The sequence below is a fragment of the Lacerta agilis genome, chromosome 1, assembly GCF_009819535.1.
Source record: "Lacerta agilis isolate rLacAgi1 chromosome 1, rLacAgi1.pri, whole genome shotgun sequence".
In the NCBI taxonomy this organism is placed as follows: domain Eukaryota; kingdom Metazoa; phylum Chordata; class Lepidosauria; order Squamata; family Lacertidae; genus Lacerta; species Lacerta agilis.
Genome location: NC_046312.1, coordinates 81,737,771 through 81,765,352, shown reverse-complemented (window position 1 = coordinate 81,765,352; position 27,582 = coordinate 81,737,771). Strand labels below are relative to the sequence as shown.

The following is a 27,582-nucleotide window of genomic DNA, read 5'->3' as shown; positions in this document are numbered from 1 at the left end:
GCTTTCCAGCAAACTGTGACTCTAACAGCTCAAGTGCACTGAAGTGACAGGAGCCGTCCTGAGCTAAGAACCCATGTTAATTTAAGTCCTCTGACTGGTAAGTGTTCCCAACTTCTGTTATTTTCCCACTGAACATTGTGAAGGCCAAGAGCTTACTCTGGATAGCAGGACTGTGTTCATTTACATTTTTCCATACGCTTTGGTAGACTAAATCATCTTATGGGGCACAAATGTTTCCTATTCTTCTCATAAGCCCTTCTTCCATATATCTTTGGATTTCCTCAGAGTTGTCCTTTCTCCATCTGCAATTCTGCAAAGTCTTCACAAGATACTTGCAAGTTTGTGGATTCTCCAGCTGCAGGTATGTGGATTTGTACAGATTAAGAACTGGCAGCCAAATAATGAGCTGCTTAATTCAAATTAATATGGGACATTTAGTACTATGGCCCTTCTCACCTGCTTAGGGTTGTTTGGTCACAATGCTGAAGTGACGGTAGAAACCACAACTGGAAGAGTTGCCCTCCTACGTCATTCATAAATAGTAGCATAGATGCTGTCTGGTCTAGACTCCAGTCTACAAACTGTGCTCTCTTACCAGCTTCCTCCTTGCCCACAGTGTACAGCTCCTCCTATCTGTAGGTCTTACGTATAACTTTCTTTCTTTCTTTCTTTCTTTCTTTCTTTCTTTCTTTCTTTCTTTCTCCAACTCCACCCACCCATTGTTTATCAGCTTTCTGCTTTTCAGGTCACTTCCTACTTCAAGGAACATATGGCCCTGCAGATGCTTTTGGACTTCAGCTCCTTTCAGGCCCAGCCAGTGTGGCTAATGATCAGGGGTGATGGGAGTTGAAATCCAATTACAGAGCCATAAAAGACGGGCAAAAGCAATGCTTTTTTCTAAAATGAAAATGTTTATGGGTACTCTCCTTTTCCTACTCATATTCAAATACTGCCCCTCAATGAGGCCAAACTTATATTCACAAAATGTTTAGGGGGATGCGTACCCCTGCGTCCCCCCAGAAAAAAAGCACTGGGTGAAACACAGTACGCTGCGTGGATGTAAGTCGTGATTGCTGCTTGCCGCTTTCCCTCCCCTTCCCTGTGACCCTTGTTGCCAACACCATCTTTCCCAGGGGTCCCCATACTAAGGCCCGGGGGCTGGATGCAGCCCAATCGCCTTCTAAATGCAGCCCGCGGACGGTCTGGGAATCAGCGTGGTTTTGCATGAGTAGAATGTGTCCTTTTATTTAAAATGCATCTCTGGGTTATTTGTGGGGCATAGGAATTCGTTCGTCGTCGTCGTCATCCCGACATATAGTCTGGCCCCCCACAAGTTCTGAGGGACAGTGGACCGGCCCCCTGCTGAAAAAGTTTGCTAACCCCTGAATTCTTTCCTCCTCTCCTCTTGCTGCCTTCCACTACTTTTCTGGTACTGCTCCTCTTCCCTCTGCCACTGGCTCCAATGCAAGGACATCCTTGCAGCATCTTTGCAGCTCAGTATCACACTGCAAGGAAGAGGCCTTTCCTCAGAGCAAGGGATGGCAGTTGTGGTTCACAGAGAGGGTAGTCACCATTGCCATTTTGCTTGTTGTTGTTGTTCAGTCATTCAGTCGTGTCCGACTCTTGGTGACCCCATGGACCAGAGCACGCCAGACCCCATGGACCAGAGCACCTCCACAGCCTCCCGCAGTTTGGCCAAACTCATGCCAGTCGCTTTGAGAACACTGTCCAACCATCTCATACTCTGTCATCCCCTTCTCCTTGTGCCCTCCATCTTTCCCAACATCAGGGTCTTTTCTAGGGAGTCTTCTCTTCTCATGAGGTGGCCAAAGTACTGGAGCCTCAGCTTCAGGATCTGCCCTTCCAGTGAGCACTCAGGGTTGATTTCTTTAAGGATGGATAAGTTTGATCTTTTTGCAGTCCATGGGACTCTCAAGAGTCTCCTCCAGCACCATAATTCAAAACATCAATTCTTCGGCGATCAGTCTTCTTTATGGTCCAGCTCTCACTTCCGTACATTACTACTGGGAAAACCATAGCTTTAACTATACGGACCTTTGTCGGCAAGGTGATGTCTCTGCTTTTTAAGATGCTGTCTAGGTTTGTCATTGCTTTCCTCCCAAGAAGCAGGCGTCTTTTAATTTTGTGACTGCTGTCACCATCTGCAGTGATCATGGAGCCCAAGAAAGTTAAATCTCTCACTGCCTCTATTTCTTCCCCTTCTATTTGCCAGGAGGTGATGGGACCAGTGGCCATGATCTTAGTTTTTTTGATGTTGAGCTTCAGACCATATTTTGCGCTCTCCTCTTTCACCCTCATTAAAAGGTTCTTTAATTCCTCCTCACTTTCTGCCATCAAGGTTGTGTCATCAGCATATCTGAGGTTGTTGATATTTCTTCCGGCAATCTTAATTCCGGTTTGGGATTCATCCAGTCCGGCTTAATTCCAGCTTAAATCCGGCTTAATTCCAGTCCAGTCTTTCACATGATGAATTCTGCATATAAGTTAAATAAGCAGGGAGACAATATACAGTGTTGAAAGTTTGTCTCTGCTAAACTTTAAAGTTCAACTGAGGGCCAAGTGTCAGTGGTCCCTCAGTCACAATGCCTTGTGCTCTTTCTCTCTGCAGATCAGCTTTCCTTACCCTCAGAGCATTATTTGTATTCAGCTCGGCCCTTTTGAGCACTGTAGCTGTTTTTTTATACATTGACCCCTCTCAAGAGATTTAGTTGTATCTCATGTGTGTTATTCAACTAACTCCTTGCCCTAAGTTGTTTTCTCCCAGTGGCTCTACTTTTCCTTATCGTGATCCCCTGAAGGCAGGCATTTCTGGATTTCTTCTTCTGCTGTTCCTAGGAAGAATTGTGGCTGCCACTTGCATCCTCTGCTTCCTCTGTTTGCACCCCCTCAAAGGTTTCTATCTGCAGATCAGCTAGCAGCCCTCCCACTTCTTGCAGGATGGATGCAGAGTAAAAATGCCCAGCAAACTTGAAGAGGACATCCCCAATGATACTGCAATCCCAGCTTCCTGCAGTTTCTCCGTTATAGGCTTGAAGCTCTGCCACTGTCCCATGGTTTCAAAAATAGATCTTAACAAGCTGAACTTTCACTTCCCCATGTTTCAGCACGTGGAAATTGTGCAACGTCTTAAGCACAGCTTCTTTAATTCTAAACCTCTTAAATCTTATCACTAGATCTCTCACTTTGCTGCTGTTTGGCTCCCTTGGACTGGGGGCCCAATAAGCTTGTTCGGTGTCCTGCGAGGTCACTTCTACTGGCAATTTCAAGTCCTGGAACCAGTGCAATATAAATGACGCGGGGCCCTCCCATTCCTCTCTTCAGAAGCCCCAGACTTGAACATAAGATTTTACCCTGCATGTTCTCCTGCTTCTCCAGGCGTAACTGTAAGTCTCTAGCTGCCATTTTCAATTTCAGCAGCTAGCTCTTTTCGGAGCATTTTAAGGTAAGCTAGAATTTCCCCTTTGCTTAACTGGGCCCCATCATGCACCATGTCAGCATCTTGGTGACACTGACAGGGCCAATTTTTCCTGTTGTTTTAGTTGGAAAAAATTGAAGATTTGAAGCTTTCCACTGGAAATGTATAAAAAAGAGAAGGGTCAAAGATGATGAATATTGTTGTTGTTGTTGTTAAAATGCCCCATGTCTTCAGCCCCAAAAGGCCTTCTTCAGAGGCTTTCCTGCAAAACAATAGGTCCACACGTGAATTAACCATAGTTACATTTTGTTTTATACATGTTTTCTTAATTGTGCGGTCCTATCTTTCTGTAAAAGAAAAAAGATATTGTAGATATCGTTTGTAAACTTGCATCCATATCAATTAGCATATGCAAATAAGTGTCCTTTTTTTTACCTTTTTGCTGGGGTTGCATGCCCTCTTTTTAGTGGTGTGCTGAGTGGCCGCTCTAACTGAAACTTATCTCTGTTCTTTCACTTTTTAACCTGGCAGGCAGAAGGAGCAAGGGGTCTACATTGCAGCTTCCATTCACTTGTCCACCTCTGTGCAGTCTTATAGAAAAGTTACAGTCTTCATAGAATTGTAGAGTTGGAAGGGACCATGAGGGTCATCTAGTCCAACCCCTGCAGTGTAGGACTCTTTTGCCCAACGTGAGTCTTGAACCCACAACCCTGAGATTAAAAGACTTCTGCTCTACCAACTGAGCTGCCCAGCAGCTAGGGTTCAGGAGGTGCACACGTCAGCTGGCTAGCTCCTTCCCATGGTTAGAATCAGGCAGGCACACTGGCAGACAGAAAGGCGTATTGAAAAACAAAAACAAAAAATCCCAAGAACACACATGCTGCAGAGGCAACAACCTATGGCATCTTGGTACCTGAGGCAGAAAATCCATAGTGTGCACAACAATGACCACAAACAACCGTGCCATGTTTGAAAGGGTAGGGGATGGCAAAGGTTTTTTTTCCAGAGGTGTTGGTAATTGTGGAAGGGATAGCCTCTGTAGCAGATAGCCAATTTAATTGGGCATCAGATTCCATGGAGATCCCCTGCACCTCGTGGTACTCCACAACCAGCCAACTCATAGCTCCATATGCTCCCTCCAAATGTCCCCTGGTCCTTTCATTTACTTCTTTTAATTTTTACAATTTATTTTTAATTTCAAGTAACGAAACATATCCATACAGGGATTTTAGAGCTTAGTAGCTGTACTGAAAAGAAAGCAAAATAGCAGCTGATGGTTGTAGTTTTAGACGTTCCAAGAAAGGCAATCAAACGAAAGTGTCTCTCCATAAGGTTCAAGGAGTTGATGGAGGGTGAAAACTATGTTCAATTGTCTTAACAAAGTCTCTCTGATCCTTTCCTAATTGAAAGCTGGTGACAAACTGCTTCTTTGCCCCTCCGCTTAGATATGAGGAGTGTCGTGTTCCCAAATGCTCCTGGGTGTTGCATTCTAAAGGCTGCCAGGTTCCCAGCTATCAGGGGTGGAAAAACATATTAAGTTATTAATGACTACAGCAGTTCTTTTGTTAACGTCCCTGGCAGCTCATCAGCTGGGCGTTCCCCATGATCAAGATGTCCAAATTCATGACGTTATGAAAGATGAAACTTGGGAACATGAGTGTTTCTCTTTCCTCCCTCTTTTTTATTATTTAAATCTCATAATAATTAAAGTCATGTGGGTGGGTTTGCACTTGTTTTTTAAGCAGGAGATCTGTGGCTTTTTGCATATGCATATACCAATGACATGCAAACCATTTCAATGTTTGAAATAATAGTCACTTGAGATGCAAACTCCCTCTGCTGGTCTCTCCAAATAGCACCTATGCTTTCAAGTCATGCCAGGGTGAAGGGAGATTGCCAAGGCCTGATGAGGTGGAGAAATGGAAGTAGCAGAAAGTTAACTATTTGAAGGCACTGCAGGATGCATGAGGCTTTGAAAGTCCTGGACCGGCTTCAGAAAATGGGAATGGGGAGCACAGTATTACAGTGGTCCTCCCAATCCTGCCTTCAGAACCAAGTCCAGAGAGTGGCATTGGGAGAGTGCCCCCTGGTGGCTCTTATGGGGTGCTGCAGGGGACTGTATTGTCTCCACTGCTATTTAATATCTACATATGAGTGGTCATTAGGAGTTTTGGGGAAAGGTGCCAATTATTATTTCTCCTTAACCATTGAATCAAAAGAGGCTGCTGCGCAGTTCCTGGGCCATTGCCTGGATGCAGCGGTGAAATGGATGAGCTAAAACAAGCTGAGCTTGTATCCTGGCAAGACAGAGGCACTGGTGGTGAGTAGCTCCCGTGTCCTAGAAATTGGTCAGTTGCCTACGCTGGATGGGGCTGCACTCCCTCTGAAGGAGCTGGTTCGCAGTTTGGGGGTGCTTCTGGTCCAGCTTGGTCACGGGAGGCTCTGGGGCTAGAAGTTCCTTTGACCAGCTGCGACTGATTTGACAGCAACAGTCATTCCTGGACTGGGAAAGCCTTGCCACAGTAGTTCGTGAATTTTCATTGCTGTGAATTTACTGCAGTGCACTCTATGTGGGCATTTCCTCTTGCTTGATCCAGAAACTGCAGTTAGTACAAAACGCTGCAGCATGATTGCTGACAGGAGTGAGGCCTTGTCAGCATATAACACCTGTGCTCAGAGATCTGCACTGGTTGCCGATTTGCTGCCGGGTTTAAGGTGTCACTATTAGCTCCCGTTGCTCGGTCCCTGCTCCTGCCAACCTAGCAGTTCGAAAGCACATCAAAGTGCAAGTAGATAAACAGGTACCGCTCCGGCGGGAAGGTAAACGGCGTTTCCGTGCACTGCTCTGGTTCGCCAGAAGCGGCTTAGTCATGCTGGTCACATGACCCGGAAGCTGTCTGCGGACAAACGCCAGCTCCCTTGGCCTATAGAGCGAGATGAGTGCCGCAACCCCAGAGTTGTCCGCCACTGTACTTAATGGTCAGAGGTCCCTTTACCTTTACCTATTAGGATATACAGGCCTTAAGAACTGGGGACCGGTTTATGTATGAGATCACCTTACCCTCCATGTGCCTCCTCGACACTCAATCATTTAGTCAGTGTGACAGCGCCTACACTTTGGAACTCCCTGCCTCTTGAGATTAAGAGGTGTCTTCATTGCACTGTTTTTGGTGCCTGTTAGAAACATTCTTGTTTAGGCAAGCCCACCCTGATGCTTAGGAAGTAATTTTAATCTGCTTTAGTGTTTTAACGTCTGTATGTTTTAAAATAGGGTTGCAATTTTACTGTTTTATCTTTTGTAAACTGCTTTGAAAGGTTGTGTGTTGTTGTTTTACAATCAAGCAGCATTTAAATGTCATTAAATAAATAAATAAATAAATAAATGCTTTGCAGAAATGGCTATTAAGGAGGGTTGGGGGGGGGGCGGACAGAAATGGCTTGGCTAGATGCAAATGGGGGGAATTCTTTTCTCTGATGTCTCCAAAAGGGCAACAGTCCTTTCTTGGCTTTCTTTCTCCTAACAGGAGCTAAAACTACCGCAGTCATGGCGGAACTTCAACGTCTTCCCTCTTTAAAACGAGTGGCCGTTTGTGGGGGCACTCATGGGAATGAGATGTCGGGAGTTTACCTGGCCAAGCACTGGCTCAGGGACCCCTCTGAGTTGCAACGCGGCACCTTCCATGCTACGCCCTTCCTGGGCAACCCACGGGCAGTTGAGCAATGTGTGCGCTACATTGGAAGGGATCTTAATCGGGCATTCCTCAATGAATTTCTCACGTGAGTCTATGGCACGGTGTGTTGCTCTGCAGAGCTTCCCTAGGAAAGGCAAGAGTTATGCCTCTCCTGTTACTGGGGAAGGGAACCTACTTTGGCATGCATTCCTCTCAGCTAGATCTGAGGATGTGTTGGAGTGCTAAATCATCCCTCAAGGCTGGCTTTTGCTGCATAAGGCTGGGGTGGTGGGGAACTTTTGGCCCTCTAGATGTTTCTGAACTACAACTCCTCTCATCCCAGGCCATTGGCCATACTTGCTAGGACTGATGGGAGTTGTAGTTCAAAAACATCTGGAAGGCTTCCATGGGAAAATGTCATCTCACCTTCAATCCTGGTTGAAGTCCCTCTTTTGGCCAAGGAATCTGACAATTTGCCTTCACCTTTGTTTTGCTCATCTGTTTATTAGCTCCAAGGACTCTGACATAGACCACTATGAAGTTCAACGTGCTCAGGAGATCAACCAGAGCTTTGGGCCCAGGGGTTCATCTCAGGCCTATGACTTTATGTTTGACCTACATAACACCACAGCCAACATGGGCGCCTGCCTTTTTGTGGCCACTGAGCACTGTCTGTTGCCCATGCACATGTGTCACTACATTCAGGTAAGCCCTAAAAATCTCATTTCTCCAGCTTTTTCAGGGAAGTAGGGCTGAAGTTTCCCCTTAAAAGCTACTTCTGTTCTTTTCTCCACAGAAGCATTACTCAGTGGGACCCTGCACCATCTTCCTTTATCAGCAGCCAGGAGAGGAGACTCTTTACCTCACTTCTGTGGCCAAAGCTGGAATAGGTAGGGAGTGATAATCAGCCTGGGCATTCCTGATGGAAGAGAACTATCCGTTCTAGGTCAACTTTGACAGGAGGGGCAGGGCCACTCACCTGTCAGTCATCTCATGTCATGATGCCGGGAGGGGGTCTGCAGCTGGTGAGCAAGGGTTAAATCCTGCTGCTTTGGCTGCATGCACCCATTCTCAGCAGGGAACTGAAGTGAGCTGATTGGCAGATGGATGTGGTTTGGGGAAAATTGCCTCCTGGCCAAATTGGACACCCCCACCCCCAATCAGGCCAAGATTGTACAGTACTGTGAACCAGAGGTTCCTCACTTCTGTTTTAGGGGGTGCCTGTCTTTTGAAGGGGAAGGACCCAGATGGAATAGATTTATCTAGGTTTCGGGTGATGGGCCTTAAATATGCAACAGCTAACTAAGTTATACTTCAGATGCCCCTGTCTCCCATCGTGCTCAGGTCTTAAATGCCAGTTCTTCCTCACCTACACAAGTCGTTCTAGTTGTCACAGCCTTCCAGGGCCACTAAATGTTTTTTTGTTCTGGGCATGGCACAGTGGGCCATATTGAGATACCTATTTACCTACTCACTCATGAGGTGTTTTTATTATTAAATAAATAAATAAATAAATAAATAAATAAATAAATAAATAAATGTGTATCATGCTCCCCAGAGGAGCTCCGGGTAGGAGACACGTTTTCCCTCCCCTTTACACTCACAATAACTAAGAGGCAGTGAGTGGTCCAAGACCACCCAATAAGCTTTGTGGGTGAGGGGGGATTTAAACCCAAGCCACCGTCCTCCAAATCCAACACTCTCAACAACTATGCTATATTCCACACTGGCTCTGATACTGAGCAGGGCTGGGGTGGAAATGTGTTTCATATAGGCGTACTAACAGCAGGCGTTCGACCCAAAGGTAATGGCATGCTGTGCTTTAAAAAATCACCAAAGCAAGGGAGTGAAATGCACAGGATCAGACCATCGCTGTGCCAGTTATGCGAAAGGCTTTATTGAAGCTCATGCTTTACGTAAGATAGGCAGAGGGACTCTGTTGAGATAATTCCATAACCGCTTCTCTGTTATTCCCCTACAGCATTAGAGCTGGGTCCTCAGCCCCAAGGAGTGGCGCGAGCTGATTGCCTTGCTCAGATGAGATCCATCATGGCCTGTGCTCTGGACTTCATTGAGCTTTTTAACAAAGGTGACCTATCCCATCATTCCTCATTCCGTACTGATTCTTGGGATTTGGAGCTGGGCTAAATCAGAGGCGGGAACTCTTTTCACCCCCAGGGACTGTGTTCCCTCACGAGGAGCCTCCTTCTGGGAGGCCTCGTGACAGTGGTGCACAGGCCTAGAGGCAAAAGTGGGTGGGGCAGGGCCACTGGCAAAATGGGCGGGGCCATGGGTGAGACTCTTCTTCCCTTTGTACAGTAGGTGCAATTCCAGCCATGCAAAGGTCAGAGGTTTTGACAAACACACTCCTCTTCGCCTTCCATCCAGCCAAGCGAGAGGCATTGTTGCTGCTGAAGGGCAAATTCCAGCCAGGCAAAAGCACCTGATGAAATCTCAGAGCAGGGCCTGTATGGTCTAGGGAAGGGGTGTGGTCTGGGGAGAGGCATGAGGGCCCGATAAAGAGCCCCTAGGAAGCCACATTTGGCCTCCACCCTTGAGCTAAATGAATGTGACTGGCATGGGTCCGAGAGCTTTTCTTTTGCCTTTCTGTTTTCCCTGGGAAACCCTCTGTTTATTGCTGAATTGGAACAAATGTCAATAGGGTTTTCTGCAAATTGACGCTTGTTCTGATTCAACAGTAAACAGCGGGTTTTCCCAGAGAAAGTGACAGGACAAAAAAAAAAAAATATTGGAGAAAACACAGGAAAAACAGAAGAAATTGAGGGACAAAGGAAAGTGTTAGTGAGCCCTTAGTTGATGTTGCCTTTTTAGTTTAGTGGTGAATGTTGACAAGCTCCCCCCCCCCCCCCACACACACATTTTTCTCTTGTGAGTCTATAGACAGAAGTAGATAGTGTGTCTGGCCTATCAAACAACCACCATACATTGCTCAGAAATCATTCTGATGATATAATTCATGTTTTATGATATATGCTTCTAGAGTGGTCCACGGTGTGATTTATGATATTCCATCTATTAGAGAGCTCTGTTGTTTTTAAATGAACTTTGGCATGAAGCCTTGACCAACGTTCAGGTGCCGTGCGCTGACACACAGCCCCATAGTGATTGTGGCTTGGGAGTGGGGTGTGGACCCAGCATTTTCTTCTGCCCTGATTGACCACTGGCCATTAAGTGAGACACTCTCCCTTTCTCTGGTCTGGTTGTATTTCCATCTCCTTTTGTCAGGCACATTGTTCCCAGCCTTTGAGACTGAAGCATACAAGGTGGTTGAACGTGTGGATTTTCCACGCTATCCTGATGGTGAGATCTCTGCTGTGATACATCCCAATCTGCAGGTGAGTATGGAGGGAAAAGGAAAGAAGGGAGGAGCAGATTCCCCTCTCCCTCCCTCTCTCCCTCCCCCCCTCCCCCCTATGTGTGTATGTGTGTGTAAAAAATGTAATCTGTATGCATCTTTGTAGCAGCAGCTGCTGCTCTTACACAACGTGTTAAAGGACTAGCCTTCTACACCTTTAAAAAGTGTGTAGAAATGAGAATGTTGGTAGATGTTGCAAAGGAGAGGAAACTTGCAGCTGCCAGAATTCTTTCCCATACACAATTGTTGCAAGTGTCTTAGCTGTCACTTTCTGCTACATCTTCTCACCCATCACCCTGCAGGCAGCTGTGTGGGAAAACTCTTGTTGCATCTGTTCCAGCTTCTGTGAGAGTTGCTCTTGCCACTCCCGTGCAAACAGAGAAGATGCAGGAAAATGGTTGCTCCAGGTGATGCTTCTGACTGTTCTGCCTTTAGCTTATAATCAAATCCTCTCTCTTTAGGATAAAGATTTCCAGCCCCTGAAGCCCGGGGACCCCGTTTTCCAGACGCTCAGTGGAGATGTGATTCTGTATGAGGGTGACAGCATCACCTACCCAGCCTTCATCAATGAGGCAGCCTACTATGAGAAGAAAGTGGCCTTTGTCAAGATGGAGAAACGCACATTCACCCAACCTGCACTGCAGAAGGAGCTTTAAATAAGTCATGTTTAATCCCGGGAACAAAGCAGACATCACCAGAAGCCAGTTCAAATGAATACATTTTATATAGTCTACGAAGCCTCTGTAGTGTACCTCGCCTAGGCACCATATATTTGCACAAAAAATGAAGAGTCCTTGTATAATTTCATAGTTTATTACTGGAGACAGCTCTATCTTGTGCTTATAGGATACGATAACATCATTCTCTGAAACAGTAGTTCATTGCCTTTTCATCCAAAGAGTTTGCACTGGGCTGGTCCCCCTGCAAGTTTTCTAGATTGCCTTTTAATATCTGTGGGATGGATCTGTTCTGTTGGAGTGGATCGCTGTGTTCTAATACGGTTAGAGTTAGCATGAATACAAGGTGTGAGTCTAGATTCAAATCCTGCGATCTAGTCAGGACTGCCTGAGCCATTTTAGCTCAGGCTCAGCTGCCCTACTCCCCCACCCCCAAATGTCCTTCTTCACGAGGGTGGCCACAAAAAATAAAAAGATGCTTATTTGCATAATCCAGTTTTACGTGTATCATTGTAAATTTTGAAAATGTTTATAATTTGTAATTTAAATGAAAGTGCAATGCATCTCACTATACGTACTGGGAAAGACTGTGACCAGGTGACTTGTGTGCCAGCTCAGTCTCCTGCCCTGGGCTGTGAATGGGAAACTTCAAGGATCCAGCTCTCTCATATACAAGGCCCCTGCCCTTCCTTTTTTATGGTTCTTTATCTTTAAAATTGACTTGGACTGGATTGCCCTTCAGTTAGAGATGACCTTCCAATTAGAAGACTGTCCCCTGTAAAGTAAAGCACCCTTTCACTCTCAGTGGTGACACTGTTGGGAATGATCAATGAGATAATGGCAGTGTTATCCGATGGGTGTGTGGGAGGAGGGAAGAAGGATTCCCTCTCACTTCTAAAATAGATACATAATCTTATGAGTGAAACGTTCCCCAGAGCTCACAGACTTACGATTCTGGGTGCCTAATTGTTAACGGTATTGGATCTGCCACACTGCTTATTGCATACAATGCTGCTTTTCCACCCCACCCCCCAATATGCTACCTATGAGGTTACCCCATACTCAGTTGGGCTACCTAGTCAAGACCCAGCACCTGGTGGTAACTCTCTGGGGTTCCATTCAGTGGGGCTTTCCTAACCTTCCTACGGCTACCCTGGGATTCTCTTGGCTCAAAACGCTGGTGATGCAGCCTGGGAACTTTAGAACGTGGGATATTTGCTCCAACACTGAGCTATGCTCTACAAACCCTTGTATTTTGCAGTACAGGCTCCTGCCAGCTCTTGGCATAGGAGAGAAAAAGGACTACAAAAAAATACAAAGCTGAGGCTCCAACAAGGTAGTCCTTGGGGAGCACTTCACGTCTTGTGGAAATACATAGCAATGGGCTGGTTCTTCCAGTTCGCTACTGGCTAGCCTGAGTTTTGTTTTATTGATTTAACCAGATAGTGCACACCCACAGTAACGTAGCCTAGTGGGGACGGACAGAAGCATACTAAGGTTCATTTCCTCCCGTTCCATCTTAAGGCCTCTGCAAACAGGCCTTTCATTCATGTATTTGTTTTGCCCCGGATAAATATGGATACCACCATTCAAGTTCAGTAGAATACTGGCATCCCAAGGGGGAGTGAAATATGAAATTTTGCTCTGAACGACTCCCTGATTTTAGTAGGATCCTCCAGGAATTCCGGGCTCATGGATGAAGCCCAAAACTGAATGTATTTTGCTTTGATATTATCTGTTACAGTGTTTTGCTTTTAACTGAGATTTTGTATACCAGACAGACCGACAGATATTAGATTGGTTTGCGATATAGAAATGAAAGAATAAAATAGAAAAATACCATGCAGAAAGCTTGAATACAGGAAAATCACCCAAAGCTTCAGATATGATCCATAGTTAGGAACGATCTTCCATATCCAGAGGAGAGAGGAGGCCTCTTCAGAAGCCCAGCTGCAGGATAGCTCCCCTGGGTCAGAGTTTCCCCCCTGAGATATCTTGCACCATGTGAAGGTGGAGTTAGCTGGTAGTTGGGTGTGCATGGGTTTTCACTGAAGGACCCAGAATTGGAGGAGATACTGTAGCCTTCTGTGGGTGTTGCTCCACTATCTCCAGGAGGTGAAGAGACATCAAAGGGCAGTCAGCTCCCTCTGGCTATCAGGGGAAAGGGCAGTAATTCTGGAAGTAAGAAAACACTCACTTCCCCTTTGGATCTTGTTACCTGCTTGACAGCATCATCACAAACTCTGAAACAGGTGGGAAGAGGAGAATCAGTCCCCATGATAGCCACTGTGTGCATGCATCCTCCATGCCATACACATGACGTTAGCCACAATCCACATCTATTCTGTATCTACCCCCCCCAACCCCTGTCGCATTTAGAGAAGGCGGTTAATAGGGAAGGTGCTCTGTTCTCTCACCATCAAAGTCCACTCTTCCATCCCCATTGAGGTCCATGTCCTGCAGGATCTCATCCACTTCCTGGCCATTGAGTTGCTCCCCCAGGAGTACAGTCACGGCCTGGCGCAGCTCTGCCCCACTGATCGCTCCATCCCCATCTGTGTCAAACTTCAGAAAGAAGGGCACATGCACAATGTTACCTCCAGCTCAGACGCTTTGGTTTCCTTTCCCCTCAAATCCCCCAAGATCCTCCTCTTTTCATGCTTACCCCCATGCTCTCCAATCCTGGTCACCCCACTCCACCTCGGCTCCTCTATCCTAAGCTGGCAAGCATTTACTAGTAGCTTTGATCCCCTTCACACAACCACCTGCAGCGGCAAAGCAGTTGTTTCCCTGTGGTATCATGCCCTTCAGGAATGTGTGGGGTGTTGTGTGCGTGAACGAATGAATGACTGACTGACTGACTGACTGACTGACTGAATGAATGAATGACTGAATGAATGAATGAACAAATGAAGCATCCATCTAGTGAGAGAAAGTTGCAGGTGTCCTTCTCATTCATCTAGTATTTTACCTCCTCATGTAGTGCCAAAGGCCACTGGCTCCACTCTTTTATACATACACAGCCTCCCACCAGTGTGCAATTGCACCAGAGAGAAGCAGCTGTCTCTCACCATTGTGAATATGTGGGTGTGAGAAGTAAGTTCATATATTGTTTACATTTGCCAGGTCTAACACGGCTGCTTGCAGCCCTACCAAAGTAAGATTGTTTTAGCTTATTTTAGAAGCCACTCCTCATTCCATAGCATAAAGAGAAACCTATCAGGCACCTCTTGTCTCGATTCCTCTTATGTGCACATAGCAGCTCAATGAATAGACATCACAGACACCAGCACTAAGACAGGAGATATGCTTTTGAACACATGTTAGTCATATCTAAGGTGTTCTACTGCACTTTAGTTGCCCCCTAGGAGCTTGCACAACACAGAAACACGTTCTCCTGCATAGGCTAAAATGTTCCACCTGCCAAGAAATATTGTTATTCACACGGACAGCCGCCAGGGGGCAATGTATTAATACTTCATCTAATTATCGGTAGTTCCCTTTATTTGGCCATAGCAAGATCCATCATGCGCAGCCAACCATTCTTCCAACTGTCATCTCTAATTCTGTGGAGCCAGTAGGACTACCAAGCACTCCAACCAAAATAAGCCAAGATTATGGTTGAGATGTTTTACAGACTAATGTGGTAAACAGAGAGCTATTCTGCACACACAGAGCACTATCCAAGACCCTGAAAAGGCTGGAAGAACTTTCATATTTATTTCTGAAATGTATATGCCATATTGCTAGCCCTGTGGGGTCTTAAAAAAGCTTGCAGTTTAAAAACAATGAAAAATATATTATCTAATGCAGGCTTCCTCAATCTCGGCCCTCCAGATGTTTTTGGCCTACAACTCCTAATGATCCCTAGCTAGCAGAACCAGTGGTCATGGATGATGGGAATTGTAGTCTCAAAACATCTGGAGGGGCGAGGTTGAGGAAGCCTGATCTAGTGCTAGTGAGTTAGCTTGTTTTGTGGATTGCTGAGAATCAGTTACTTTTTTGACCCATAATAATTGATAAACAATATAACTTGATTCCAGTAGTGAGAGGACAGGGTAACTATGAATGTCTTAGCCCAGATGTGAGGAGCCTTTGGCCCTCCAGGTGCCGCTGAACCACAACTCATCAGCCACAGAAAGCACAGCCAAAGGCCAAGGATATTGGGAAATGTAGTTCTACAACATCTGGAGGGCCAATATGATTCCCTGGCTAGTTGCCACCCACATTTCTAGCCTGAACCTACATACTTCTGTGTGTCTTACAATTCATCAGGGATGAATCCCTTATAATGTCAGGGCTTATGGAAATATAATGTGCAGTTGTATCTAAAGCATTACATGGAATATGGTTTGATGAATATCACAATTCCCTGCTTCCCTCCCGCTGATTGGCTTCCCATCATACCTCACGGAAGGCAATTTTCAGCTCCCTCACGCCCACCATGTGAGCAGTCTCCTCACGCAACTTTGGGCCCATCATCTCTACAAAGTCCTCAAAGTCTACACGACCTCCCACTATGAGGAAAGAGGAGAGAAAAAGTCAGCTTCCCAAGGACTGGGCAGAGAAGCTAGCTGCACTTTTTACGGAATGACTGCAGCACACTCAGTAACACAAATAGAACCTGCAGCATAATGTTGCAGCGTGGAGAGTTCCTGTTCGTTGTTCTAGTCAATCTGCCATGCCATGATCCTAGCATCATCCTACCTCCTTCCCAAAGGAGGTAGGCCAGAGCCTCACTTAATTTATCAGCTTTGGGAAGGCAGCATGAGGGCTGGGAAGGGGCATCAGATTTTGGCCTTGCTCCCCTCTCCTGCATGACAAGGCAGTGAATGTCCTGCAGGTTCCATGTGGAAGTACTCTTGCTACCCAATTGGTATGAAAAGTTGGGCCTCCCTGCTCTATCCCATTCCCAGCTGATTTTCTGCTCCCCCCTCACCCAACAGTCATTCTTCATTATGTGGCTACTGAGCATGTTCAGTCCTCATTGGTATTCCCTTGTTGCCACCCCCACATTTTTTGTACTTCCACCAGCCTTGAGGTTCTACCAGGTCTGCTGATACAACCTCCCTTTTGTGTATGGGCAGTTCTGTTTTGGCTATGTAAGCAGCAGCACTCACAGCTGAACGCTGGAAATTGAGAGAATGAGTTACTTTCTCAGGAGTAAAATGTTATGGTGGTGAGGAAAGGGGAGCAGAGCACTGGTGTTTCGCATTTAATGCAAGTAACAATGAACCAGCTTATCTACAGCCTGAGTCTGGTCATATTATTCAAAAGCAAGGAAGCTGCTTGTTTATTTAGTTAATTATATATTGCAGAACGTTAGCATTCTAGCTGCAGGTACACTGCATGTCAGCTTTGTGTACCATTTGACATATCACAGACTGCAGCTGTTAAGATTTCGTTTTGAACAGCTAAATATGCTAATATTTTATAAGGCAAGTATGGGTCCAAAATATATGTTCACTAGGGATGGAGGGAATTCGGTTCTTTTCATTTCTCATTTTTCCAGTCTTAAATTCTGTTTCCACATTTTTGCAGCATATATATAAATACATTTCTGTATGCAATTTTGACCGATGTACACATTTTTTTGGAAGCAATTTCCCCTGCTATAATAAATTTGGCATGCTATTTGCCCAAATACATTCATTTTTATGCACATTTTCCCATAGTACGTGCATTTTTGTAAGCATTGTTTGGCTGGAAAACCCCAGTGCGAGTTCCAAAGAGTAGCTGCATTTTGGTTTGCGTATTGCTTCGGTCAGTGCAAATGTGGTAGATTCTCCTTTAAATGAAAACTGAATCAAAATTCTCCTGCATCCTTGGTGCTCGCCTATGCACCTTTATATCATGTATAATGGAGAAGATGCATCCATTCTCCATTGCCCAATCAGAACTTCTAGAGACTCCGGGGAAGGAGCTGAAGCCTGTAAAATGTCTGCTGCTTCTTTCTATCAGAAAGTCTACCCCTGGTAATGGGAACCACCAAAACTGCAATTCCGGGGTGAGGGCATTCAGCCAGAAGCCTTCGGGCTGTAAGGAACAAGGCAGTACTTCCTGAGGCAGATTTTGGGTACATATCCCCACCTGCACCCCGCAACTCACTGCGCATTTTGATGTGCTGGGAGATCTCAATCAGCTCCATCTCGGTGGGCATGTAGCCCATAGTTCGCATGCACTCTCCCAGGTCCTTGTAACTGATGTAGCCGTCCTGGTCAGTGTCAAACTCCTTGAAGGCATCTAGCAGTTCTGCAAGGAAAGTCCCAAAGACATTTCATAGAAGTGAGACAATTATACCTGCCTTGACCTCCTCTCTCCTCACCTTGGGGACACAGGAAGACCATGCAGTCATGGAGGAGACAACAGAAAGGACAAACTTAACCTCAGGGGTTGCACTAGTTATGAAACTTCAAAGGGTTGCTGGATGTCTCTCACACTAATAAAGGCAAGTTGCTTTTGAAGAGATTTAATGCACAGCTTTTGTGTTTGTGATAAACACAGCGAAAAATGAAATTGCTGTGTGGGACTATAATGGCCATTTAGGCACCAGTGTCCTGTTTTCCAACTCTTGATGTTTTTAATTATGAAATGTAACAATGTGACCAGACGCCAGTGGTTATGCCATGGTCCTAGTAAGTCCCATGTTGACATTACTTATTTTGCCTAACTAATGGATAGTTTGTAATTAGTGGCAACTCTAAATTAAATTGCCAAGTAGGAGTGTCCCGCATCTTTTTGTGCCAACCCAGAGCTGCTATCTCATGCATTGGCCCCAGAATCATGACAGCTAGGAAAAGGATGCTAGCAGCCATGCATGGTAGTGAAAAAAATATTACATGTGTAATGGTGATGGAAAAGATTGGGGAACAATCTTTTGGCAGGCAGAATAAAGAGGATCAAGTAATCTGGTTGAGGGATGCCTGCTGAGGAGCAAAGTGTCATATTGATTCATCTCATCTACTGAGAATCCTTTGCTGCACAATTTATTTACTTCATGAGATTTATATTTTGCTTGAATGTAACAACAAACAAACCTCAAAGCAGTGTGATGAGCAGAGGTTGTTCCCAAGGAGAATTACAACACCTAGTTTGGGGGCAGCAAAAATGTGGTGCCAACAGTCATTTAATGAGCAAACATTTTGCTACATTTGCTTTGTAGAATTGAGATAGCAAATGGGTGAAGGAGTGAAGGTAAAAATGACTATCATTGACCTTCTTAATTTGAAAGCCTTTGCGCAACATAGACCCAGTTTGCATATAATGCTAAAGGACCCATTAATCCTTGGCTTGTCTGATCATTCAAACACTGCCCAGTGGCTTAACTGTGGTTTGTTCGCTGCCAACAAAGCACAATCTGAAGCCATGGTTGGTTGTTGGCTTATGATTCTTGGTTTGTGTTTTAACAATGGCTTGATGTTACGTGCTAACCCAACACCCTTCCTTAGCCACGATTCCCCATCCCAGAGATGTTCATTAAGTTACAAAGTCATGAGGCAAGAGCAGCTGGAAACCAAACCAAACTTTGGAGAAACAAGCTGTGGTTTGTTTAATTGTTTGTAGGGCAATTTGGGTTAGCTCATGGTTTGTAGTGTTGGTGTGCCAAATAATTCATAGCTATTTTATTTTGTTTTCGTATGTTCATGATGTACATGTGATTTTCCCTCCGCAGCATTTTGAATGAAATGTGGAAAATTGCTCTGTCTTTTGCTCCGATTAAAAATATACATTTGGCATCACTTCCAAACTAGGATGCTGAAGAACTATCCCAGGGATATTGGGGGAAAGTGATGGGATCTGTGCACTGCCCTTTTACTGTGTCTGCTGTAGTGAAAAACAGCGTGCTGCATTTCCCCTCTCCTGTGCCCCATGAAGTTAGGACTCCAATTGCCCAGCACCTTCTCTCAACAATGCCAACTCACCATCCAGCTCCACTGGTGAAAGCTCCCTCTCCTGGCAAAAAAGGGAGACAAAAAACAAGGAGAGTAGAGAGTTAGAGCCCAAGTCTCTTGCAAACTGCCTCTATTTACTCTGTCTAGAACTGAATCATCATCAGCAGAGTTAAAGGGGTGGGTGAAATATCAGAATGGGGAACTCCTATAAGACATTTGTCTGTTTCTTTGCTTTTTTCTCTAAACTGCCTTATCTTAATAGCAATGGAGCTGCATTAGGAGAATGTACCTCTTAGAGGAAAATATTTGTTTTAGGGTTGTCATACGTCTGGAATTTCAGCCCTCTTAAACAGCGTCCAGGCGGAAATCACTGAAATGTGCAAGGAAATGTATGGCAGGCCAGACATATGACAGCTTGTGTCGGTAGTGACGATTTTGGCAATTTCCATAAAAAATAGCTCAAAACCCTCATTTTTTTGTGTTGAGTTTCTGCAATAAAAGCTCAACAACTTTGCCAAAAAAAAGAAAAGCTAAACAACTTTGCCAACAACTTTTGTGTCCAGATTTTCACTTTTTTTCAAATATGGCAACCCTATACTTGGATAGGATGCCAAGACTCATAGACTACCGTGTTTCTCCTAAAATAAGACACCGTCTTATATATTTTTTCGCTCAACAAAACACAGTATGGCTTATTTTCAGGGGATGTCTTATTTTAACCGCATCGCATCAGTACGCTGCATAGCCACGCCTCTCCAGTCTGTTTTAATGGGAGGTACCACGTCACTATGGCTTATTTTCGGGGTATGGCTTATTTTTGGGGAACGGCTTATATTTCGCAAATGCATAGAAATCCTGCTATGGCTTATTTTATGGTTATGTCTTATTTTAGGAGAAACAGGGTAGTACCAGCAATTTGCAGTGCAATCCTTTCCATGTCCCCTCGTGCATAAACCCTATTGAATTCATTAGGGTTTACTCACATGTAGGGTTAGGGTTGCAATCTAACTTCTGGGTCTTATGTCTCCAGCTGTGCTCCCCCCTTTCCTTATTGGACCATCAATGGCAGGATCCTGGCCAGGTTGGCAGCTGTCTTTTTTTAATGACTTTTCATATATTCTCCAATGTTTTGATTTATGTACCGTAAGTAAAAGCTGCCTGGTCTTGCACTATGCAGTTCCCATTTCAAGCCTTTCAGGAAATACCCATCTATTTCAAAACACTCTCAAAATATACTTGCATGATTTAACCATCCATTATGTAATACATCTGATTATTAATATGTGCAGCGCAGCATTTTTTTCCATGACCTAATGTATTTGTCCTGGAATCTGTTTGCTTTTTGTATTCCAGTTATTAAATTCCAGATTGGATCTGTGCAGCCCAGTCTTACATGTGTTTACCCAGAAGTATGATTTAATTAAGTTCAGTTAGTCTTGCTGCTAAGTTAGGGCACATAATACATCCCAGTAAATATCACCTCTCCCTCAAAGAGAATCCTTCATGTGATTACCGTTCTGTCAGGTACAGTATATCCTCCTAGTGGTGCAGCAATAAAATTGCCAGCACATTTGCAAAGCTCCAGTCCAGTTGCAAAAGTAAGCAACTGCGTGTTGAGATTCCTGCAGTGGGTTTGGACTAAATGACTCTCAGGATCCCTCACAACTCTACAATTCTATTATTCCATGTAGGAAATAGCTGTAATTCACAGTGCAGCAGCAACATGTATTCAGTCAAATGTACATTTTATGTAGTCAAACAAAGATTTAAAAGAAGTTTCCAATTAACAAAAACAAAAGCGTTTTACTCAGCTTTACACGTATACAGCAATCTTCTTTAGTAAGTTTCTATTGAACTACCCTCCAAATTGTTTCATTTCCACTTTCTCCCATATCAAGATTTATATCTTACTGACTGAATGAAGTTTGGATATAATTTGGTTCTCAAAGCTCACCATTATTATTACCCAAAAATTTATCATTGGGTGGGTGGGTGGGTGGGTGGGGGAAATATCCGTAGTAACTGAAATGTAGACCTCCTTGCCTTTTCAACAATTGATCAGAGAGAGAAAATCATACAGTAGAAAATTAAGGCTGCCACCCTAGTATACATGATTATCTGGACATTACAAAGTGAACAATTTTGTCCAAAATAAATAGATTCTAAGAGCCAGTTTGGTGTAGTGGTTAAGAGCGGCAGACTCGTAATCTGGGGAACCGGGTTCGTGTCTGCACTCCTCCACATGCAGCTGCTGGGTGACCTTGGGCTAGTCACACTTCTCTGAAGTCTCTCAGCCCCACTCACCTCACAGAGTGTTTGTTGTGGGGGAGGAAGGGAAAGGAGAATGTTAGCCGCTTTGAGACTCCTTCGGGTAGTAAAAAGCGGGATATCAAATCCAAACTCTTCTTCTTCTTCTTCTTCAGGGGCATAGCAAGGGGCGGGGGGCGGGTCACCCCATGTTCCATAATGGAGGGGGTGACAAATTACCAAGGAACAAATGTTTTTGGGGAAAAAAATTGATTTTTTTTGAATTTTTTTTAAAATGCCTGCTCTGAATGTCTTATCTTACTATACTAGCTATATATGAAATTTCATGCATATCGGTTAATATCTTGACCCTCCTCCACCAAAATAGCTGTTCACTTGGCTGTTTTACTATGTCATGAAGGCTGAAATTTCAGTTCAGAGAACACTTACTGTTCCCAACCCTAACCCTGTGGAAAGCCATCTAATTTGACTTTAATTTGATTTTGAGATGTTTTTAGGAGGTAATTTAATTATTGTTTGATTTTATACCAATGTTATGTATCTGATGTTAGCCACCCTGAGCCTGACTTTGGCCGGGGAGGGTGGGATATAAATAAAAGTTTTTTATTATTACTTGTTTAAAAAGTAATTACTTTCTTTAAAAAAATGTTTAGGGGTACTCTCATTTTCCTACTCATTTACAAATACTGCCCCTCAATGAGGCAAAACTTAGATTCACAAAATGTTTAGGGGTATGTGTCCCCCTGTGTTGCCCCAGAAAAAAGCACTGGCTGTATCTAAATATTATGGGTCCCTATTGTATCAGCAGGGTTGTTGATAGCTCTCACTGAGCCAACCAGCCTACCAGTACGTCAGTTAATATATATTCAGTCTATGTCAGTCAATACATATTTTTAGCATCTTTATTCCTCAAAGAATAAACTCCGAAGGTGAGCGCCAACAGGAATGGAGCCAAAGCATAGCCACTGAAAGAACAAGAGGGGGGTATCAGCATGTTTGGTTGGGGGAAACTCCAAGGCATATAGGAGTATGGGGGGAGCCTTAAAGGGCAAGGAACCCCCAAAACAGTCCAGTGAGAACTGATCATGCTCAGTGCAGAATTCTGAATGTCAGCTTGGGAAGCAAAACTAGAAAAATGGGGAAATGCAATATGAGTATTCTGCACAGCTGACTGTCTTCAACATTGAACAGGAACACACATTTTAGGACCACTCTATAATTGTTGATATCGCAAATGTTCTGGTTTATTTTTGTCCTGCTTTTATTGTGCTATAGCCCCCCCCCCCCAGATGACAACAACAACAACAACGTGGTAGCATTGGGAAAGCATCAAGGAGCAACTAAAAGCTGAATAAACCCACCTCTGATGCACTATCACTGTGTTAAGAACGTTATGCAGAATGCATTTGCTGTGAAACGCCCAGTGCACACTGCAGCATTTTGTTACAGGACCTGCCTATCTTTACTGCTAAGCAAATATTTCCCTGTCAGTGTCCTCTGAGAAGTCCCCACCCCCACCCCGTCTTTCGGAAGGCAGCTCATTAGCACGGAGGAAAGATTGCATAATAAACTGAGGCTCAGAACAACCCTCCCCACCTCCACCCCACTGAGAAATCGCTTCCCAAATTAACCTGCTGAAGGTTGGATTAAATGGATTGGAGGTCAAGAGCAGATCACTGACTCACCAGATCCTTTCTCTGCCATCCCTGTGAATAGAAGACGGCTGCTAGCACAGGGAGGTTGACTAAAAGCTGGTTGACTAAAAGGCTGCTCTTAGGGAGCTGACTGACTGTGTCCCCATGGGACCCCTTGGGAACCCACTCCCAACCAGAAGAGAGCCTTGGGAAACCCCCAAGGGCAAGGCTACAGTTCCTTCAGCCCTTCTCCCCACCTATCTCTAGGGCTAATGGGATTTCCTGCCCTCCCAGCAGGGCATCCTCAGTCTCCAGCTATTTATATGAACTAATCAAGTTGGGGTCAGGATGTTGCAGAGGGCTAGTTATAATCTTCACAGGCATTCCGCCACCCCTCTTGCTTGCTGTGTCCAAGTGGATCTGCTCTGTTCTGGTTCCTGAAGCCCACTCAGCCTCCGCACTAAAGACTAGCTTTTGCATCTGCAAGGAAACCTTTGTCAGGAAATAAGCACCCCGGAGCTATCCAAAGCTGTACAAATCATTGGCCCCTAAATCAGGGCAAGGTAATGGTAGAGAATAAGGCTGGTGCCATCCAGATGTTTTGGACTATTAGCCCCAGCCAGCACAGCTGTGCTCCAATCAGCCCCAGCATCATACAACCTTGCAGGCTGGGGCTGATGATAAACTGAGGCTCAGAACAACCTTGCAGGCTGTTGTTGTTAAACAAATGTATGAATCACTTGTATAGATGGCATATAGCTATCTAAGCGGTAAAACTGGAATAAAACACAGGAACACAAACGCTAAGAACAATAAAATCAATTCAACAAACTCTAAAACAATAACACCATCCATACAAACTTTAAAAACAGTGAAAACATTTCATCCAATATAAATTACTGAGTTACACCTCTGGGAAAGGTAAACAGAAATGTCTTCAGTGGGTGCCTAAGCATCATAATGCCAGGTGCCTGTCTGATTTCAGCTGGTAATTAATTCCCAAGAGCTGGAGCTGCAGCACTCAAAGCCCAATTTCTAGCAAGGACTAAGCACATCTCTGGAGCATACAGTCCTCTTAGCAGTGTCCTGTCTGAGTAGCTCAGTCACCAGGCAGGGAAATAGTGGACAAGGTAGTCCCTTAGCTATCCTGATCCCAAGTTGTTTAGGGCTTTTAATGCTGGAAGTGAAACATCGGGGGGGGGGGCGCCAGCTTGGGAAAGGCTGGAATAAGGCATACAGATGCAGCAGTATTACAGAGTTGTGATGCAGGCAGATTAGGCTACGTTTGCCCATCTACCCCAGTATTGTCCACTTTGACTGGCAGCATCTCGGGCAGAGGGCTTTCCCATCACACAATCTTTTTAACTAGATATTCTAGCTTGGAACCTTCTGTAGGGAAAGCAGGAGTTCTGCCAGTAGCTCAAAATATCTATATATGTGTGTGCAGAAAAAGCACACATCTCAGTTTCCCAGTAGGAATATACTGCTTTGGAAAATTCAGCATGCAAGCTGCCATCTTAATAAACTGCCACCCCTGCTCTCCAGGCATTCCATTTCCATCCATGCCTTACTGCCAGTAATATACCCTCTTCTTCAGTGAAGATATCACACTTAAACACTCTGCTGACCAACTAATTTCTATTAATGCGATGCTAGGTTGTGGAGAAATGTCATGTAACTTGGGTCGCAGCAGGGCCAGATTTAGGTTTGATGAGGCCCTAAGCTACTGAAGGCAATGGGGCCCTTTATATAGCAGGCTTACATCATGATCATAGGAACTACACAACATGATCATAGGAGCCTACACAACACAAAAGCTGTATGTAGGTTTTATTTTATTTGGTTTTTTTATCTTATACTGTATTTTGGAAATGTACATCCAGTTGTTTTTTTTCCCCTTTAATTTTTTTGGGCCCCCCAAGGGAGTGGGGCCCTAAGCTATAGTTTGTTTAGTTTATACGTAAATCTGGCACTGGGTAGCAGGGCTGCTCACAAAGTGCACTCCCCATGATGCCCTGTTCAAGCAAACCATTGTCTTTCCAGGGTCAAAATCTGAAGGGGGACCTGGCTCTGCAAGTTTGCAGTGGAAAAAAATTGGCTAGTGCTTGCGAGGTCACAAAACCAGCCTGCCTACTTTCCCTGGATCAGTTTTGTAATTATTTTCAAAACTTTTCTCAATAAGAAAACAAGATGGCAAACAGCTCAATGGCTGAATACATGACATCCTAAAGAAACACAATTAACAATGGGACAACACATTGGAAGCATAATGGGAGAGGCGGCAAAGCTAACTATTGTACCAGTATAACTAGCTGGCCACTATGCCCATCGCTGACACTACAAAGGTGGGAGGAAGCCCCATTCATTTCATTCCCAACCCAGGAGATAATTCTGTTGCCACTCCTGTGCTCATGTTACATGTGGACACCACCTCAGCTTTGAGCAAACACTGAATGGGCTACCCGTCCCCACCCAGCAACTCTGCACAATATGTTTGCTTGTAGTTCGTCGCCATTTATCCTAGGACCTAGACCACTTTCTGCATTGTCCTTCCTGAGCCCACTCAGCCCTTACTGCTCCACTTTCCTGGTTCCCTTTTCTGCATTTCCCATGTGGGACCTGCAACAAAATGTAGGGGTCACACTTCCAGGCACATTTGTGCCCACCTCCCCATTTGATTCCACACCCTCAACCATTAGCCAGCATCCCATGCCCACTGAATCTGCTCAGTCATCATTTGACTGTTATAGGGGTCTCCCCTTAATATTCTTTAATTTTTTTCCTACTTCTGCAAACCCTGGGTTTTCCCCAAGCCTGCCGATACCACCTTCATGTGCACGGATGGCTCCATTTTGGCTACACAAAGATCTCCTTGGAGCATGAGTTTGCCACTGATGTACAGGACGCATTGCCTCTCAGCCCCACTTCTCCCTTCTGCATCCCCTCCTGCTACAGACAGCAACTCACCTTGCCAAAGACAGTGTTGAGGAAAGGGGAGTAGGTCTTAATGGCAGCTGCATGGGGGTCGGCCTGATGCTTTTTGCTGTGTTTGCGCCCGTGGCTGGAGTGGGATCTTTGCCTTGATTCAGAGCCAGGGCTTCTGCTGCCCTTGGGCTCGCTTTCTTCCTTGGGGGGCTGCTCGCCTTCCTGTGCTTTGCCCTTGGCCGGGCCCTCTGTCTCTCCGGACTGCTTGCGTTGCATGGGACAGGTGTGTCTCTCAGAGATAGGCACCCTGTGAAGACTGAGAATGTTGGGGGGGGTGTTAAGAAGAAGCCAAGAAATCCTCTTATACTCCACCTCTCCAGGGAGGAGCAGGGTGGGGTGGGGAAGCCAATTAGTGAGGATTATTGTAGAGATAGCAGGGCTGGCTTCCAACCCCTTTGTCCCATGGCTCCTGCCACAGACAAGCCATCTCCAAGCTCTCCCATCTATAGTTGCCAAGTGGCAGAGCATGTGTTGCTGTTTTTCCAGGCACATTGCCTTGAGCATGAGCTAGCCGTCTCCAGTTAAGCTCTCTCTAGCAGAGGAAATGAGGACATCAGTGGCCAAAAGGAGACAAGGAATTAGGTCCCAGAGGTGCTGGGGTTGCAACAGTGGTATAAATTCACCATGAGACAGTTGTTGTAATGTACCTGCTCATCACGCCTATAGCACTTGCAGTCCTTCCCTAATTTTCTGTACCTTTAGCTCCACATAGTGGCTGATTTTCCAATCTGGACATAAGACACCACACCATAGGATCCTATGCATGATTATTCACAAGCAAGTCCCACTGAATTCAGTTACAGGTAGGTAGCCGTGTTGGTCTGCCAGAGTCAAAACAAAATAAAATAAAAAATAAAAAAATTCCTTCCAGTAGCACCTTAGAGACCAACTAAGAACAAACTTAGTTGTTCTCTAAGGTGCCACTGAATTCAGTATAACTCATGTCCTAGTCTGCAGAAATGCAGCCAGGGTCTTCTTGGAAACAACACTCACTTTGGGGGGATGGAAGCCAGGATAGTCTCTTTAGCCACAGGAAAACAAGAATATAATATATGCAAAAGGTGATGCCTCCCAGCACTGCACTGAAATTACGACAACTCTTGGTCATTGAGGAGGCAGCACACACCCTTTAGAAAAAGGATGTCCAACAGGTTGATTGTGATCTACCGGTTGATCGCGGGGTGTTCCTGGTGGATCATGGTTGACTGCGTGGCCCTGACCCCCCCCCCAAAAAAGCTCAACAACTCTGGTCAATCCAATGGGTAGATCACTGCCAGTTTTTTTATAGTGGGAGTAGATCACAGTCTCTTGGAAGTTGGATGTGCCTGCTTTAGAACAAACTGGATTTAACAGGCAGCTCAGGGTATATGAAAACAAAGCAGGGAATACGTTCTTTGTACTTGGATTACATTATATGTGTGGTGTAACAACACGCCAGCTTTCAATTTACACACAACTCAATCTCAATTACGTTTATTGCTTTATTGTTAAATGAACAAGGTCATCTCAAAGATCACAAACGACAGAAGATAAAACAAAAGAAGTGAAACCACTTTCAGCAGAGGGAAGATAATGAAAGATAGTACATACAAATGCCTTTCAACAAAGCAAGTCTCCTACATTTCTGAGCAGTCAAAAACTTT

The 27,582-nt window shown here is 44.9% G+C and overlaps 2 protein-coding genes across 4 annotated transcripts; one reads left to right on the top strand and one right to left on the bottom strand.

Annotated features, from left to right (window-relative positions):
* Positions 1–11,214, top strand: ACY3 (aminoacylase 3). Of its 3 annotated transcripts, XM_033159319.1 has the most exons (8): positions 20–97; positions 254–361; positions 6,961–7,213; positions 7,617–7,812; positions 7,880–7,997; positions 9,089–9,196; positions 10,354–10,463; positions 10,945–11,214. In XM_033159319.1, the coding sequence occupies exons 3-8, from the start codon at positions 6,981–6,983 to the stop codon at positions 11,137–11,139; spliced, it is 960 nt and encodes a 319-aa protein (XP_033015210.1). In that variant the 5' UTR covers positions 20–97; positions 254–361; positions 6,961–6,980; the 3' UTR covers positions 11,140–11,214. The 3 variants fall into 3 exon arrangements, with proteins under 3 accessions (XP_033015202.1, XP_033015220.1, XP_033015210.1); XM_033159311.1 differs by lacking the exon at positions 254–361 and having other exon boundaries at positions 1–97; XM_033159329.1 differs by lacking the exon at positions 254–361 and having other exon boundaries at positions 2–97; positions 7,904–7,997.
* A 1,253-nt stretch (positions 11,215–12,467) lies between these two features.
* LOC117052404 (calcium-binding protein 2-like) lies at positions 12,468–26,195 on the bottom strand. The gene is made up of 6 exons (XM_033159302.1): positions 25,922–26,195; positions 19,083–19,113; positions 17,269–17,412; positions 15,568–15,677; positions 13,578–13,725; positions 12,468–13,403 (listed from the first exon to the last, which is right to left on the bottom strand). Exons 1-6 carry the CDS (start codon positions 26,153–26,155, stop codon positions 13,375–13,377), a joined length of 696 nt encoding a protein of 231 aa, XP_033015193.1. The 5' UTR covers positions 26,156–26,195; the 3' UTR covers positions 12,468–13,374.
* Positions 26,196–27,582: the final 1,387 nt, after the last annotated feature.

Excerpts from the sequence above, each read along its gene's own strand:
- ACY3 (XM_033159311.1), top strand. The coding sequence starts at position 6,981 with ATGGCGGAACTTCAACGTCTTCCCTCTTTAAAACGAGTGGCCGTTTGT. Across the intron at positions 7,998-9,088 it reads TGTGGCCAAAGCTGGAATAG|CATTAGAGCTGGGTCCTCAG; the intron begins GTAGGGAGTGAT and ends ATTCCCCTACAG. Across the intron at positions 10,464-10,944 it reads TGATACATCCCAATCTGCAG|GATAAAGATTTCCAGCCCCT; the intron begins GTGAGTATGGAG and ends CTCTCTCTTTAG.
- LOC117052404 (XM_033159302.1), bottom strand. The coding sequence starts at position 26,155 with ATGCAACGCAAGCAGTCCGGAGAGACAGAGGGCCCGGCCAAGGGCAAA. Across the intron at positions 19,114-25,921 it reads TCAACACTGTCTTTGGCAAG|GAGAGGGAGCTTTCACCAGT; the intron begins GTGAGTTGCTGT and ends CTTTTTTGCCAG. Across the intron at positions 13,404-13,577 it reads TGGAAGAGTGGACTTTGATG|AGTTTGTGATGATGCTGTCA; the intron begins GTGAGAGAACAG and ends CACCTGTTTCAG.